Raw genomic sequence first — 14,905 nt, 5'->3', positions numbered from 1 at the left:
GTAATGGGATTCTTCTTACTGGATCAATTATGTAACCTTTGTAAGCCAAAAAGCAACTGTAGGCAAAAGATTGGTTTTCCAAGTATAGTAGAATGTGCAGTTTAATGAAAAGTTGTAATAAAACATATTTTCTAACAGTATATTTAGAATCCAAAGACATGGATATCACGGCATCACAGCTCCTCTCCACTGGATTTCACTATAACCCAAAAATGATGAATTCTTGGAAAAGGCCACAAAATATGTAAATGTGTTTTCTACCTGGGATCTTCATCCCCCCTGCAGCACTTTCAGAGCCGATCATGGCCCCCCTGCAGTCTTTGGCGGTTTACAAGGTGGTGTTGAGTTAGGCCTCAGTTGAAGAATTTCTGGGAGGTAAGTGACCACAGTTGGAAGTGGTAATGACACTTCTGGGGTTTCTGGACACTAACAAGGAGCTGCTTATAAAACCCCTCAATCACAACTTTCTTAAACCCAACAGACCCTCACGACACACTGTTGGAAAGGTAATTGCCCTTTTCAATGGCGTATGTCTTGAGGGCATACAATGTAAAAAAAAAAAATATACAAACATTTTTTTAGGAAGGGGGACTCTATGTGCCTGTAACGTTATCACAAAGTCCAAGAGACCCCATATACCCAAGTTTTAAAGCACATAACCTTCTCTTTAAAATAAGCCTCTATATCATTTTTAATTGCCAGGTGATAACTGTAGTAATAGTGCTTACCTGGCACAAAGAAAAAACAAACTATTATTTGCCACCTTATTTATTAAAATGTTAATAAAAATATACATTTTTCATACATTTTGTTTCAGAATTCTTCCATGATATATACATAAAATAATGGTATAGTTTGAATCCGCTTGGCCTACTGAAAAAAACAAAACAATATATAAGGTTTATCACTGAAAAATGGCCTACATGAGTCGTTAAATGTGAGCAGCACTTAAAAACTTCAAAACAGCTCAGCACGCCACAACTCCGAGTGGAAACGGCTCAGCAGTTAAGGGATTAAAAGTATGATTCATCTTATATAACTCAAATTCTAGCAAATTATTGATGTCCTTGTGTTTTGTCTACACAATAATCCACCAGTTCTTCCTCAACTTTGTGCTTTATCGATAAATACATTTACAAATCTGTCAGATGGGCCTGTGTCCCGTTTCCAGAAGCATGCTCTCTAATAATACTTTGATGTTGTTTTCTATATAAGGTTGATATAACCAGCTTGATAAATATACCAGCAGTAAGTCTTGATCTGCTGTATGAGCAATCTCAGCAACTATCGTCCGTTTAAGCATCATTTCTTTCTTGAACATCTCTGACATTTTTAAAGAGGTTTCATCTGCAGAAAAAAAAGAGAGACTGTGTCAAGAGTGGATATATCTATTTAATAGTTAAAGTAAACAACTTGTAATTACAAGATATTTCTGATGTGTTGCTATAGAACAGTCAATATCAGCCCAATCTAAATGTTTTTAAAACAATATCATATCCTTTTTACTGCAATTGTTTTTCAATAGCCAAACTCCATTCGCCATTTGCCTTATTTGGGCTTTAGTCCACAGACAACAAGGCTAGTCATGGTCATAAAGTACATTGTTTTGCAATTATCTGATAAAGCCACTTAGAAAAATATATGTATTGATTTCAAGCATGAGAAATTTTATCCAGGACCATAAATCTGTACATATCTCCCACCACTGGAAGCTTGATTTCTCATTTCTCAGTTCTATTGTTTGATATCGTTACAGAAATAACTTGACTATTGAGTGCCATTTTGCGTAATTTTACCCCAAAAGACACTACAGCATCCATACTAGATCACCAAAACCAACTAAATCAAGGTGCCATGCTCCCAGGTGGTTATTATATAATCACCATGGCAATAGCGATAGAACCATAAGCAATTTATGAAACATGTTCATGGGGATGGAACAATACATATATTAATGTGACACACCCTTCAATACATGGCACTGTCTATCACAAGCTTGCACACTAATCTACGCCAGTCCTCTCTTGCACACTAATCTACGCCAGTACTCTCTTGCACACTAGTCAGTACTTTCTTGCACACTAGTTTACGTCAGTACTCTCTTGCACACTAGTCAGTACTCTCTTGCACACTAATCTACGTCAGTACTCTCTTGCACGTTTTCAATATTTTATGCTATACACTACATGTCACAGATAACTTACTTACAAAAAGCTTTTGTAGGCCATGTATGGAAATGCACAGGCTTAGCATCATCTTCTTTATAATGATAATCTTCAAGATCACACACGCCTTTTAGTGTTAATGACAACTTTTCCATCTTCAGCTGTATTTTTTCCTTAAAAAAATAAAAACAATTGAGGTTCATATGAGGGCCTTTATACCATGGAAAGACATTTTTTTCCTCTGATGTACAACACACCATATTTTCAAGGATACAAATTAGTTCCGAGCACAGTCTCTCCAGTTCTTCTTTCTTTTTATCCAAGTTCTCATTATCAACAAATGTGCCTTCTACAACCGTCTTTTCATTTATTCTATTAAAAAAACAAACAAAAAAACTACATAAATAAATGTTAACAGCCAACTCTACTACAGGGCTTGACAAATAAGAGCAAAATCTAGAAGACAGGTCATTTTGGGGACCTCAGAGAGTGTGGATATAAAAAGAAAATTTGTTTAAAATTCTGCGCTCTATTTGAATCAATTCCATTGACATATATGGGATGTTAATATAATTCGGAAATAGATTATGACGAGTTGACACTCAGCTTTGGGTGTCTCCTAGAGTTATTTGGATGTGGGCGTATAAGATTTCCTTTGTATTATCCTTTAACCACACTAAATCATCTTAAAACCACCTTTTACTTCTCATACATCACCAAATAAACACCTAATTACAAGACAGTTATACTGTGTTGCTAAAGAATAACATACCAGCTAAGTCTCAACATTTTTTAACATCTTTTTTTACTGCAGTTGTTTTTCAATACTCAAACTCCTCCCACTATGTGCCTTATTTAGGGGAGCCAATCCAGCTTGAGGTAGCAGAAAACAAGATTAAGTCAAAGCCATAATGTTAGTATTAAGTACATTGCTTTGCAGTTGTTATGAGTTAAAGCCAATTAGGTAAAGATATGTAGCTGTGTTAGCCTTTATAAGTTAACAGGGTGGATGGATTTCAAGTTCTGATACTGTAATTAGAAAATCCTAAATTACTTGGAAAAGGGGGCAAATGAATAATGAAATTATATTGCAAAGTAGATTTGTTACGCAAAACTAAACATTGCAATCACATGGTGTTAACTTTCCCTTTAATATAGGACTTTGCACTGATATAATTTAAATGCTATGTTTAAGGAGAAAAACTTTCATAGTTCAGATAGTACATGCAATTTACTTTGGTTATCAAATTTACTTTGTTTTTTTGTTATTCTTTGTTGAAAAGCATACATAGGCATGCTCAGGAGCAGCAACGCAATAGTACGATCTAGCTGATGACTGCACACACATGCCTCTTGTCATTGGCTCACCAGTTGTGCTCAGCTACCTCCTAGTAGTGCATTTCTGCTTCAGAACTTAATTTTACTATGTGTTTAACCCATTTTACAGAGATTAAACAAATAGTTAAATGCAAGGAAAAATGCAATGACACAATTCTCTAGCACTTAAGAGCACTTTTATGTCCCTTTAAGATACTTTCTGGGTATATCTGTTTTGCGTATATGATTATACAGAATGTTTTAACAACTTTTATAAACACAAGAAGAAACAAAATACATGTTCAGCTGTGCTTGGCTAACCTGCACTGATATTACCCATATATCTTAAAGGGACACTAAACCCATTTTTTTTCTTTCATGATTCAGATAGAGCAGGCAATTTTAATCAACTTTCTAATTTACTCCTATTATCAACTTATCTTCGTTCTCTTGATATCTTTTTTGAAAAAGCAGGAATGAAAGCTTAGGAGCCGGCCCATTTTAGGTACAGCACCTGGGTACTGATCGCTGTCTAGATATAGCCAATCAGCAAGTGCTATCCAGGTTCCTGAATCAAAAATGGGCCGTCTAAGTTTTCATTCATGCTTTTTCAAATAAAGATACCAAGAGACTGAAGAAAAATTGATAATAGGGGTAAATTGGAAAGTTGCTTACAAATTAAATGCTCTGAATCATGAAAGAAAAAAATATGGGTTTAGTGTCCCTTAAAAACTGCCATATATGACTGACGAATAAAAAACAGAAATAAGGAAGGGTCTTGTTTAATCGTGAATTAATCCTTACAGCTCAAGAAAAAATCACGATCAGCGCATCACACTTAAAATCATGATCAGCGCATCACACTTAAAAACGCGAGGCGTTCTGACAAAAAAACCAACACAACTTACTGTGAACTTATTTTCAGATTCACAATCTTGTTTGCTGTGGTAAATGCAGTATCATTAAATGATTCCCATTTGAGTATTAAATTGTGCCAGTCAGCTGCATTATCCTTTATTTTTCTGGCACTGGCTGATAATATCGGCTTTTGGGGGGTTATAAATCCAGGACCTTTAGCTGTAAAAGAAATAATGAAAACACATAAAGGATTGTTTTTTTCTGATTACTTTTTTTTCTTTACGGGCTAAAATGGTCTACCATGAACAGATAAAGTTAACACCTCAAATGTAGCATGATTTTATTTGAATCACACATGAATGAATATATATATATATATATATATATATATATATATGCGTATATCACAGAAGACTTGCACTCGCTGGAATTTTAGTGAACAATTTTACTTGTGAGACATGTGACGTTTCGAGGACATGTTTCACAAGTAAAATTGTTCACTAAAATTCCAGCGAGTGCAAGTCTTTTGTGATATACGCCTATTATTCTTTACTAGCACCCTGGCAGCTGTTTTTTTGAGTGAGAGTGCACATCTTTGCTACATATATATACTGTGCAGTGATAGTTTGCATTAAAATTTCAAAGCTACCTTTTTCAAATTTCCATAACTTTTGAATGCATTGACCCACTAAGATAAAATATGCCATCTTTGTAATCATTGCATATGAACATTTGTAATTAAGTTTTTTTCCTGAAGAGGCACAGGAGTGTACTATTACTGAAACCTATAGAACAGGCAGGACAGCTGTAAATTGTATATACTGCCCATACCGTCATAAAATTACAAAACAGACTTTAAATTGGGGCGGTCAGCTGCTTGTATAAAGGTAAGATTTTAACATTAAAAATAAACATTTACCAGTGGAATATTGGTACAAAACCTAAAATGCCTGTATGTCTGCAGTGCATATATTTAAAGGGACAGTCTACTCCAGAATTTATATTGTTTAAAAAGATAATCCCTTTATTACCCATTCCCCAGTTTTGCATAACAAACACAGTTATATTAATTTACTTTTTACCTCTGTGATTACCCTGTTTCTAAGCCTCTGCAGACTGCCTCCTTATTTCAGTTCTTTTGACAGACTTGCATTTAAGCCAATCAATGTTGACTCCTAAATAACTCCACGGGAGTGAGCACAATGTTATCTATATGGTACACATGAACTAGCACTGTCTAGCTGTGAAAAACTGCCAAAATGCACTGAGATAAGAAGCAGCCTCAAAGGGCTTAGAAAATTAGCATATGAGCCTACCCAAGTTTAGCCTTCAACAAATAATACCAAAAGAACAAAGCAAATTTTAATGATACAAGTAAATAGTTAAAAATTGCATGCCCTATCTAAATAATGAAAGTTTAATTTTGAATAGACTTTTAACTACATTGTTTCACACGCACTGTACTTACTATAATTTTTAAATATACTGGAAACGTTAGCAAAATAAGTAATGAAGTATACAGCAAAGTCGTTTTATTATATCTTATTAAATATCTTATTTTACAGTCTCAAGGTATTAACTATCCCTTTAATCAAAATATTTTGCCTCCTGATTATTAAGTCACTGAAATTAGAATAATCAGTTATTACACAGCATCATTTTATATGCACAGTAACTGATGAATTCTGCCAATTTTTACACATTTACATCAATAATGCTATAGTTGTGATCCAAACCTTACTGTGAAAACAGGACAAAATCTATTTACTACTTTTGTCTAATAATTAATGGGGACAGTAAACTCAAAATTAAACTTTCATTATTTAGACAGCGCATGCAATCTTAAACAACTTTCCAATTTACTTCTATTATCAAATTTGTCACTGAACACGTAAGGTGAGCTAGTGATAAAATAAGAGGCATTTATGTGCAGCCAGCTCCCAGAAGTGCTTTGCTGCTTCCGAGCATACCTTCCTATGCTTTTTGGCAAATTAAAAGCATACAAAGCAAATTTGATAACAGAAGTAAAAGTTGTTTAAAACTGCATGTTCTAGCTGAATCATACTTTTATTCTGCCTTAACCCTTTGAGTGCTAATGACGGCTCTGAGCCGTCACAGAGTTTCTCACTCTGGTGCTAATGACTGCTCAGAGCCGTCATGAGCACTCTCCCACCTTGAGGGAGATCTGGGGGCTCCTTACTGCTGCTACCCCGGCGATCGTGCCTGTAGAGTGACAGGCATCGCCGGGGCTTCATGTGATGCGCGGTGACGTCACGCGCAACTTTATTTATACTTAACAATGTTAAGTATAGGAGGAGGGGGCATGCTGCTTAGAAGCCTGTATCTCAGGCATCTAAGCAGCTACAGATCCCCAAGACCCACTGTTGTAAAGGTAATCGCCTAACCTTTGCAACAGTGTAAGTCTTGGGGGTCTGTAAAAGAATAAAAAAAAAATAAAAAGAAAATATTAGCACTCAGATGGGAAATGGCTTAGCAGCCAAAGGGTTAAAAGGACACGAAACCAAAATCTTTTCTTTCGTGATTCAGATAGAGCATGACATTTTAAGCAACTTTCTAATTTACTCCTATTATCAAATTTTCTTCATTCTCTTGGTATCTTTATTTGAAATGCAAGAATGTAAGTTTAGATGCCGGCCCATTTTTGGTGAACAACCTGGGTTGTCCTTGCTGATTGGTGGATACATTCATCCACCAATAAAAAAGTGCTCTCCAGAGTACTGAACCAAAAAAAAAAAGCTTAGATGCCTTCTTTTTCAAATAAAGATAGCAAGAGAAGGAAGAAAAATTGATAATAGAAGTAAATTGGAAAGTTGCTTAAAATTGCATGTTCTATCTGAATCATGAAATAAAAACATTTGGGTTCAATGTCCCTTTAAATGTCACTTAAAGGGCCATAATACCCAAATGTTGAAACACTTCAAAGTGATGCAGCATAGCTTTAAAAAGCTGAATAGAAAATATCACCTAAACATCTCTATGTAAAAAAGAAAGATATTTTCCCTCAAAAGTTCCTCAGTAGCCACATCCCATTGTAAAGGATTTCTAAGTAACAAATCAGTATGTCTGTCCCGGAACAGCGGAAGGAGCGAGCATTCGTGCACACTCATCTTATTTCCCTATTCAGTGTAAGGATGTTTACTATAAAATCTAATGAGAGTTAAGTCAAATCTCATGAGATCACAGTAAAAGAGTTCATGACTTCAGCACTGCTGATGCTGATTGGCTGCTGTTGATTTCTTCATTATTATTATTTTTTTACCTGCAGCTGAATTATAATTTTTTTACACAGAACTTAATCTGCTGAGCTGAGGAAATTGTGAGGAAAAATATCTTTCTTTATTACATAGAGATGCTCAGGTGATACTTTTTTTATATTTTTTTTTTTATATTTTAATTTTTTATTGAGATTCAATTAAAGGCATACAAAACATACAAGTCAATAAAAGCTGTACATACAGATTATTGCCATGTAAACATCTGATACAGGTCAAACTAGATAAACACAGTATGGTTACATGAAATTTTACCGACAAATTAAAAGGATAGAAATTGTGCCAGTGAGACTGTAAACCTTCCAAATAACTCAGGAGGCCACTCTTGGACCTCTTAAAGGGACACTGAACCCAATTTTTTTCTTTTGTGATTCAGATAGAGCAGTGATTTTTAACCTTTTTTTTGCCGTGGCACACTTTTTTACATTAAAAAATCCTGTGGCACACCACCATCCCAAAATTTTTAAAAAATCACACATTGTAGCCTAATACAGTATATATATATATATATATATATATATATATATATATATATATATACACATACAAACACACACACACACACATACTGTATGTATTGTGCTGTTATGCCATGCCTCCTACAAACTACCCCTGCACTGGGAGTAAAAAACAAGCAAAGTTTAAAAAATATGTCACACTGTTGTCAGTCTGCCGTGGCACACCTGAGGATCTCTCACGGCACACTGGTTGAAAAACACTGAGATAGAGCATGCAATCATAAGCAACTTTCTAATTTACTCCTATTATCAATTTTTCTTTGTTCTCTTGCTATCTTTATTTGAAAAAGAAAGTCCAGTACCTTGGACAGCACTTGCTTATTGATGGATGAATGTATCCACCAATAAGCAAGAACAACCCAGGTTGTTCACCAAAATAGGCCGGCATTTAAACTTACATTCTTGCTTTTCAAATAAAGATACCAAGAGAATGAAGGACATTTGCTAATAGGAGTAAATTAGAAAGTTGCTTAAAATTGCATGCTCTATCTGAATCACAAAAGAAAAAAATTGGGTTCAGTGTCCCTTTAATACCAGACAGTACATAGCTAAGGGAGGTGGCTATGAACAAATAAAGACCACTCTTGCCACTTCAATGATGAATCGCTGTTTTCTGATTTTATAGGACATAGATCAATTGTTTAAACTCAAAATATCAATGGAACTAATTAACTATGGTATATATATTATAGTATAAAGATATAAGTGCATCTAATGTAAGTAATGTTCCTGCTTCTATCTCTGAAGTGTTACAGCCCTAATGTCCATAGTACCTTAATTACAGCAGTGGGCTTTGCAGTTATATATATATATATATATATATATATATATATATATATATATATATATATATATATATATATATACTGAGGATATACCACTATGTGAACCTTTTGGTTGTATTGGTGCTCTCATCGTATTAGGAGTTCCCACTCAATATGTAGAGAATTAAACATGTGATGCGTATTCTCGAGTCTAAATGGATCCGAAGTTTAACAAGCAATAGTTAAGGAGAATAGGCTGTAGCATCGCATTATTTATGTCTCAGGCGTGTTAGAGGGGGCGTCCAATATTGTATAGGGATCTTTATGGATACCATATAAATTAGCGTGGTTCCTTTTTACAGCTTGAATTATAGAAATAGCTTCTAGTACAATTATACGCCACAAGTTCGGGACATTTAAGGAGGAAAATAGAATTCTTATATCTGTGAACTATCCAACTAAAAAAAGAAAAACAATGGTGCAACACACTGCCTAAGAAATCAAACAGATATAACCTCATACTTGATAATGGTGATACTTGTTAATAATAACACATAATTGGCAGTACATATGTAAAAGTATAAAAACATAACAACAATAGTACAAAACACTGCCTAAGCAATCAAATTGGTATAACATCATACTCGGAAATGTTAGTGCTTGTAAGTTATAAAGCATAATTTGCAGAACATACGTGTAAAGACACAAAATATAGAACTGTGATTGTTCCCTATATTAAAGGGTATAAACCGTACTAAAGGTTAGAGCTCAACAATTCAAATGACATAGGAGGGGTGCAGCATAGCTTCTCGTATATAAGGTTATAGCGTAGGCAACATACATAATACAGAATTTAGTTCTCTATTCCACCGTCCTGGCCGCAGACAGTGGGACACTAATTCTTGTGTTACAAACCCAATTTTACCCCAGTGGATTGCCCATGACAAGTTAAAATACAAAAGTCACTTCTAGAAGTTGGGGTTCATCTACAGTAGTTGTCTTAAATTGACATGGCGTAAATCTATACAGACAACAAGGAGCCCTATTAGAGAAGTTATCAGTGGGGCATACAGTTTTCTATTTATACCCAACATAAATAAAAATGATGTAGAGGGTCAACCATCTTCTAAGGAGGTCAATATTGTTGCAGAAATAAAATGTAAATCTAACTAGATTTGTAGTAACACAACAAACACAATGGTTACCATAGTACAGATATAAGTTCTTCGTAATTAGTCCAGATGAAACTTCCTGAGGTAGTAATAATACAAAGGACAGTTCTGTTATAAAGATCAAGCAACTTGATCCTGTCAGGGGTTTTTAAACTTATTTAGCCTACTCCAGATTTGACTGTATATATTATTGGAAGATATTGGGAAAGCCACAGGGTGATCAGCTTGTAAAGGCAAAGACTCCCGTTTCCCATATTTAAGTTAGCGACATGAATCAATAGTTCACTTTGCAGAGCCGCTGCATGATTTAATTCTCGAGTTCCATGAAACTGAGTGCGGGTAGGTCAAGGCACACAATACCTAATAAGTCATTAAGCCATGTAAGACTATGGCTGAGCCTTGCACGACCTGATTGAGGATCCCCTCTCCTATTAACTAGGAAGCGTCTCCTATGAAACCTCCACACTCAGCCATCTCCAGATCGTCAGGGTGCTCGAAAGTCTCCCGGTCCTGCTCTCAGAAGCATGAGAGGTACAGTAGGCTACTGAAGGTGAGGATCTTCATTAAGATGTGGCTTATTGGATGGGGGCATAGCTGTGAAAGCTAGGTATAGAATCAAAGGAGCGGAATCCCCATTAAACACAGCTCAGAGTCCATTCTAAGGGAAATTATATACATACTTCAAAGCTGGAAGAAGTGAGATGGAAGAGAGCTCGGAGTTCTGTATACTGCGGCTGTTCCCTGTATTGTCATATCGGTCTAGCCCACTCCCTGTCTTACATATCGTGGCGCACTCTTTAGGACAATTAAGGTGACTAGCTGCTGCCGCTCGGAAGATATAGATCTGAGGCCACTAGTAGAATAGGGGACCTTTGATCCCGTACTGTCCGGATCCGTGGGAAGGCTACTGGTCTGTAGTAGAGTGTTATCGATGCCCTTAGGTTGCTGCGGTGCCGCATCATCCATGAGGGGAGAAAGGATCAAAGGCTTCTCTATGTCCCACGGAGGTGGCGATGACGGTATCTTTACATATCTGGTAGTAGCCTGGTATCGTCTGTCAGCTTCTAGGTTGAGCTCCCCAACTGGGATCTGTGTGTGGCCATCGGGCGGCTTCTGCAGCAGAGGTATACGCATAGGAGCACGCAGGTAAGTAGGGACACCAACCTCTTGCAGAAGGACTGTTGTAGGTGTCAACTTTAGAGAAGCACCCAATACTGGTTCAACTAGCGATCCTCCTCCAGATTCGGCCCCGCTTAGGGACTCTGTTTTCTGTAACGACCATGTGGAGATCGGCAGCTTCAAAATCTGGCAGCTTCAAAATCTGGCAGCTTCAAAATCTGGCATAGTTCCAGCTCCAACTCTTCAAAGTGTCTATTGAGGAGAGAATGTATCTCCCCTTCCCACCGGTCGACTGCGGCCATTACTGATTTCATGTTGTGAAACTGCCTAAGTGGTGAGTGGTAATCCGTTACTGTTCCAGTAGGACAGGGGGAGACTCCCGACAGTTGTAATCCTATTGCAGGATATCATAACCCCGGAGTTCGGGGGGGGGGGGTAATATTACGGCAGCCCCAGACCTACGCTCCAAAACCCATACAGGATCTGCATTTTGTTACACAAAGTATTGCGTAGTTACAAAAATGAGAGTAGGTCTGTCACGTAGCTGACTCAAAGAACATAGGCAGGAACACCGTCAAACCATCCATCTGCTCACTTTAACAAATATCTGGTTCTGAGGAACAAATATTAAAATTTTTCTAAAGGTAACTTATGGAAAAAGATTCAGATAGCTTCACTAAGACGTCACTTGCCGCATTGAGTGTAGGCTCCGCCCCCCCCGGTGATATTTTCCTGTCAGCTTTTCACAGTTATGCTGCATCAGTTTCAAGTGATTTAGCATATGAGTATTATGTCCCTTTAAACACAAAACATATGGTTTCCTTAAATGTACTCAGCTTTACTAGAGTTGCAGTCATAAAATAATATTGTATAACTAATAAACAGATATTTGGTTCCAACCAAATAATCTATACTATATTTGCATTTGTAACGCATCCGTCACCGTCGTCAGTTGCGCACACATCCTCAAAGGAATGCTGGCTGTGCAAGGCAGCCAAAAGAATGCTGGCTGTGCGCGCAGCTGAAAGAATCCACCTGGTTGCAGCAAAGCTGCATCTCGGTGGATCCGGAAATGGCAGGGTGTTGAAAGAATCCACCGCAGGTAGATTCTTTCACTATCCTGCATTTTCGGAATCCACCTGGATGCAGCATAGGCAAACGAAGCCTAAACCCCCCCAAAAAAAACATGCAACTGCCCGCACGAAACAATGAAAAAACATGTAACCGCCCGCAAGAAATAAAAAAAAAACCTTACCGCCCGCAGAAAGTATAACAAAAAAAAACCTAACCTCCCACACAAAGTATTAACAAACACCGAAACCGCCAACTCCCCCATCGCAAAATAATAAAGCAATTAACTTCTAATCTGCAAATAACATAATTAAAATATTAACTCCTAAACCGCTAACCCCCCACATCGCAATAAACCTAATTAACCCTTAAACCACCAAACCCCCACAATGCAATAAACCTAATTAACCTATTAACTCCTAAACCGCCAACCCCCACAATGCAAATAACTAATTTAATTACTAAGCCCCCTAACCTAACACCCCCTAAATTAACCCCAATACTAAGTTACACTTAAAATAATAAAACCTAACATTAAATTACAAAAAAAATAATCTAAAATTGCAAAAAATAAAAAAAGTCTAAAATTACAGAAAAACATAATATCAAAAATAAACAAAGTTAAACCTAGTCCCTATGAAAATAATAATAATAAAAAAATCTAAACTACCAATAGCCCTTAAAAGGGCCTTTTGTAGGGCATTGCCCTAAGTTAAACAGCTCTTTTACGTTTTAAAAAAATGCTAAGTCTCCCCTAACAGTAAAAACCCCCCACCCACCAAAATAAAAAAAAATAAACTACTCATTGCCCCTAAAGGGGCATTTGTATGGGCATTGCCCTTAAAAGGGCATTCAGCTCTTTTACAGCCCATTAAATCCCTAATCTTAAAAAAACAAACAAAATTAAAAAATAAATTCTAAGACTAAGCCCCAAAGAGGTACTCACCGTTCCTGAAGTCCGGCAGAGGTCTTCTTACAGACGACTCCATCATCTTCTATCTTCCTCCGGAGCGGAGGTGCGGAGCTGGCTTCCCCGATGCACGGATCCTCAGCGGCGTGGAGGCTCCTCTTCATGCGATCGTCCGTCGCACACTGAAGATTGAATGCAAGGTACCCCATATTTATTGGGGTACCTTGCATTCCTATTGGCTGAAATTTTGAAATCAGCCAATAGGATGAGAGCTACTAAAATCTTATTGACTGATTTAAACAACCAATAGGATTTCAGTAGCTCTAATCCTATTGGCTGATTTCAAAATTTCAGCCAATAGGAATGCAAGGTACCCCAAATCGATTGTGGTACCTTCCATTCAATTTTTAGTGTACGCCGGAGATCGGATGAAGAGGAGCCTCCACGCCGCTGAGGACTGCCGCCGCTCCAGATCCACGCATTGGGGAAGACCGCACCGCCTTTGCACAGGATGAAGATAGAAGATGATGGAGCCGCCTGGAAGAAGACCTTCTCCGCAGGACTTCAGGAACGGTTAGTACCTATTTGGGGCTTAGTTTTAGGATTTTTTTTATTTTTGGGGTGTTTTTTATTTTTAAGATTAGGGATTTTATTTGGCTGTAAATTTTTTATTTTGGATAGCTTTTTTAATTTTTTCTGTCATTTTACATTTTTTGTAAAAATTAGCTTGGGGGTTTGTATTTTTTTTTTTTATTGTTTTATTGAGGTATATTTCAAGGCATATATGTCCACAAAGTCTATACAAAGAAATTGTTTCCGGAGTCATAGTCAATATAAAATGGACAACATAAACATAACATAATTACAAGTCAAAGGACATAACTATCATTAAACCTAAATGTTTGCCTATTAGCAGGGCCGGCTTATCAATGGGACAAACAGGGTCCCACGGCCCAGGTGGCACTTGACAGGGGGCGGCAGTTCAGTCAGTGACTATAATTATTATAGTCTGCCGACTGTCGCTCCTGCCTGCCTTCCCCCTCTGGGCATAAGTGTGAAACTGTGTATATTCCCCACTGTCAGGCTCAATGGGCGGCATAAGTATTAAATACACTCACTCACCTGTCACCTCACATAATAAAGATGATTCCCAGGGGGCAAGGCTGGGCCAGAGAGACTCCAGACGACCAGAGGCGCCGCCACCAGTAATGATGGTCATATATCCCCGCCCCGGCTCTGTCTAGATGAGCAGTGCCTGCCTAATACACACGCGCGGTGCATGCCCTGGAGTCTGGACTGTTATAACACCGAGGTGAGGAGGAGACCGGTTTTACAGGAGAGTGACTGACTGTGAATCGTCGATTCGCTGGCCTGGCTGCTGGTAAGTTTCTTCTGGACTGGACCATTTATTTATTAAAGACGTTAGTAATTTTGCATTACTAATTTTAGAGAGCATTATGTTTAACCCCTGCAAGCCCACAGGACAGGAGCCTCCTTGATATAAATTATAACAAGGAGGCTCCTGTCCTGTGGGCTTGCCGTTAACAGCTACATGAAGAGAGCTACCGAGACTATAAAAGTGTTTAAAACATGAGTTCAATGACTTGCAATGTATTTGCCTATTGTTTACATGCAGGAGGAGAAAAGGCTAATGTAAAGTTTTCTTTATTGATCATTTCAAATGAGATGAGGACTAGATCTATTATTTACAGATATAG

General features: G+C 37.3%; 1 protein-coding gene across 1 annotated transcript in view; it reads right to left on the bottom strand.

Annotated features, from left to right (window-relative positions):
• Positions 1 to 752: 752 nt before the first annotated feature.
• CINP (cyclin dependent kinase 2 interacting protein) overlaps positions 753 to 14,905 on the bottom strand; it is a 19,448-nt gene continuing 5,295 nt past the window's right edge. Inside the window, exons 2-5 of the mRNA XM_053689284.1 lie at positions 4,391 to 4,560; positions 2,423 to 2,537; positions 2,209 to 2,338; positions 753 to 1,347 (exon numbers count right to left, since the gene is read on the bottom strand). Coding sequence (XP_053545259.1) covers positions 1,145 to 1,347; positions 2,209 to 2,338; positions 2,423 to 2,537; positions 4,391 to 4,560 — 618 coding nt within the window. The 3' untranslated portion in view covers positions 753 to 1,144. The remainder of the gene's footprint in view (positions 1,348 to 2,208; positions 2,339 to 2,422; positions 2,538 to 4,390; positions 4,561 to 14,905) is intronic.

Source organism: Bombina bombina, chromosome 1 (assembly GCF_027579735.1).
Source record: "Bombina bombina isolate aBomBom1 chromosome 1, aBomBom1.pri, whole genome shotgun sequence".
Classification (NCBI taxonomy): Eukaryota; Metazoa; Chordata; class Amphibia; order Anura; family Bombinatoridae; genus Bombina; species Bombina bombina.
Note: the sequence above shows the minus strand (reverse complement) of the source record. Positions and strands in the feature narration are given on the sequence as shown.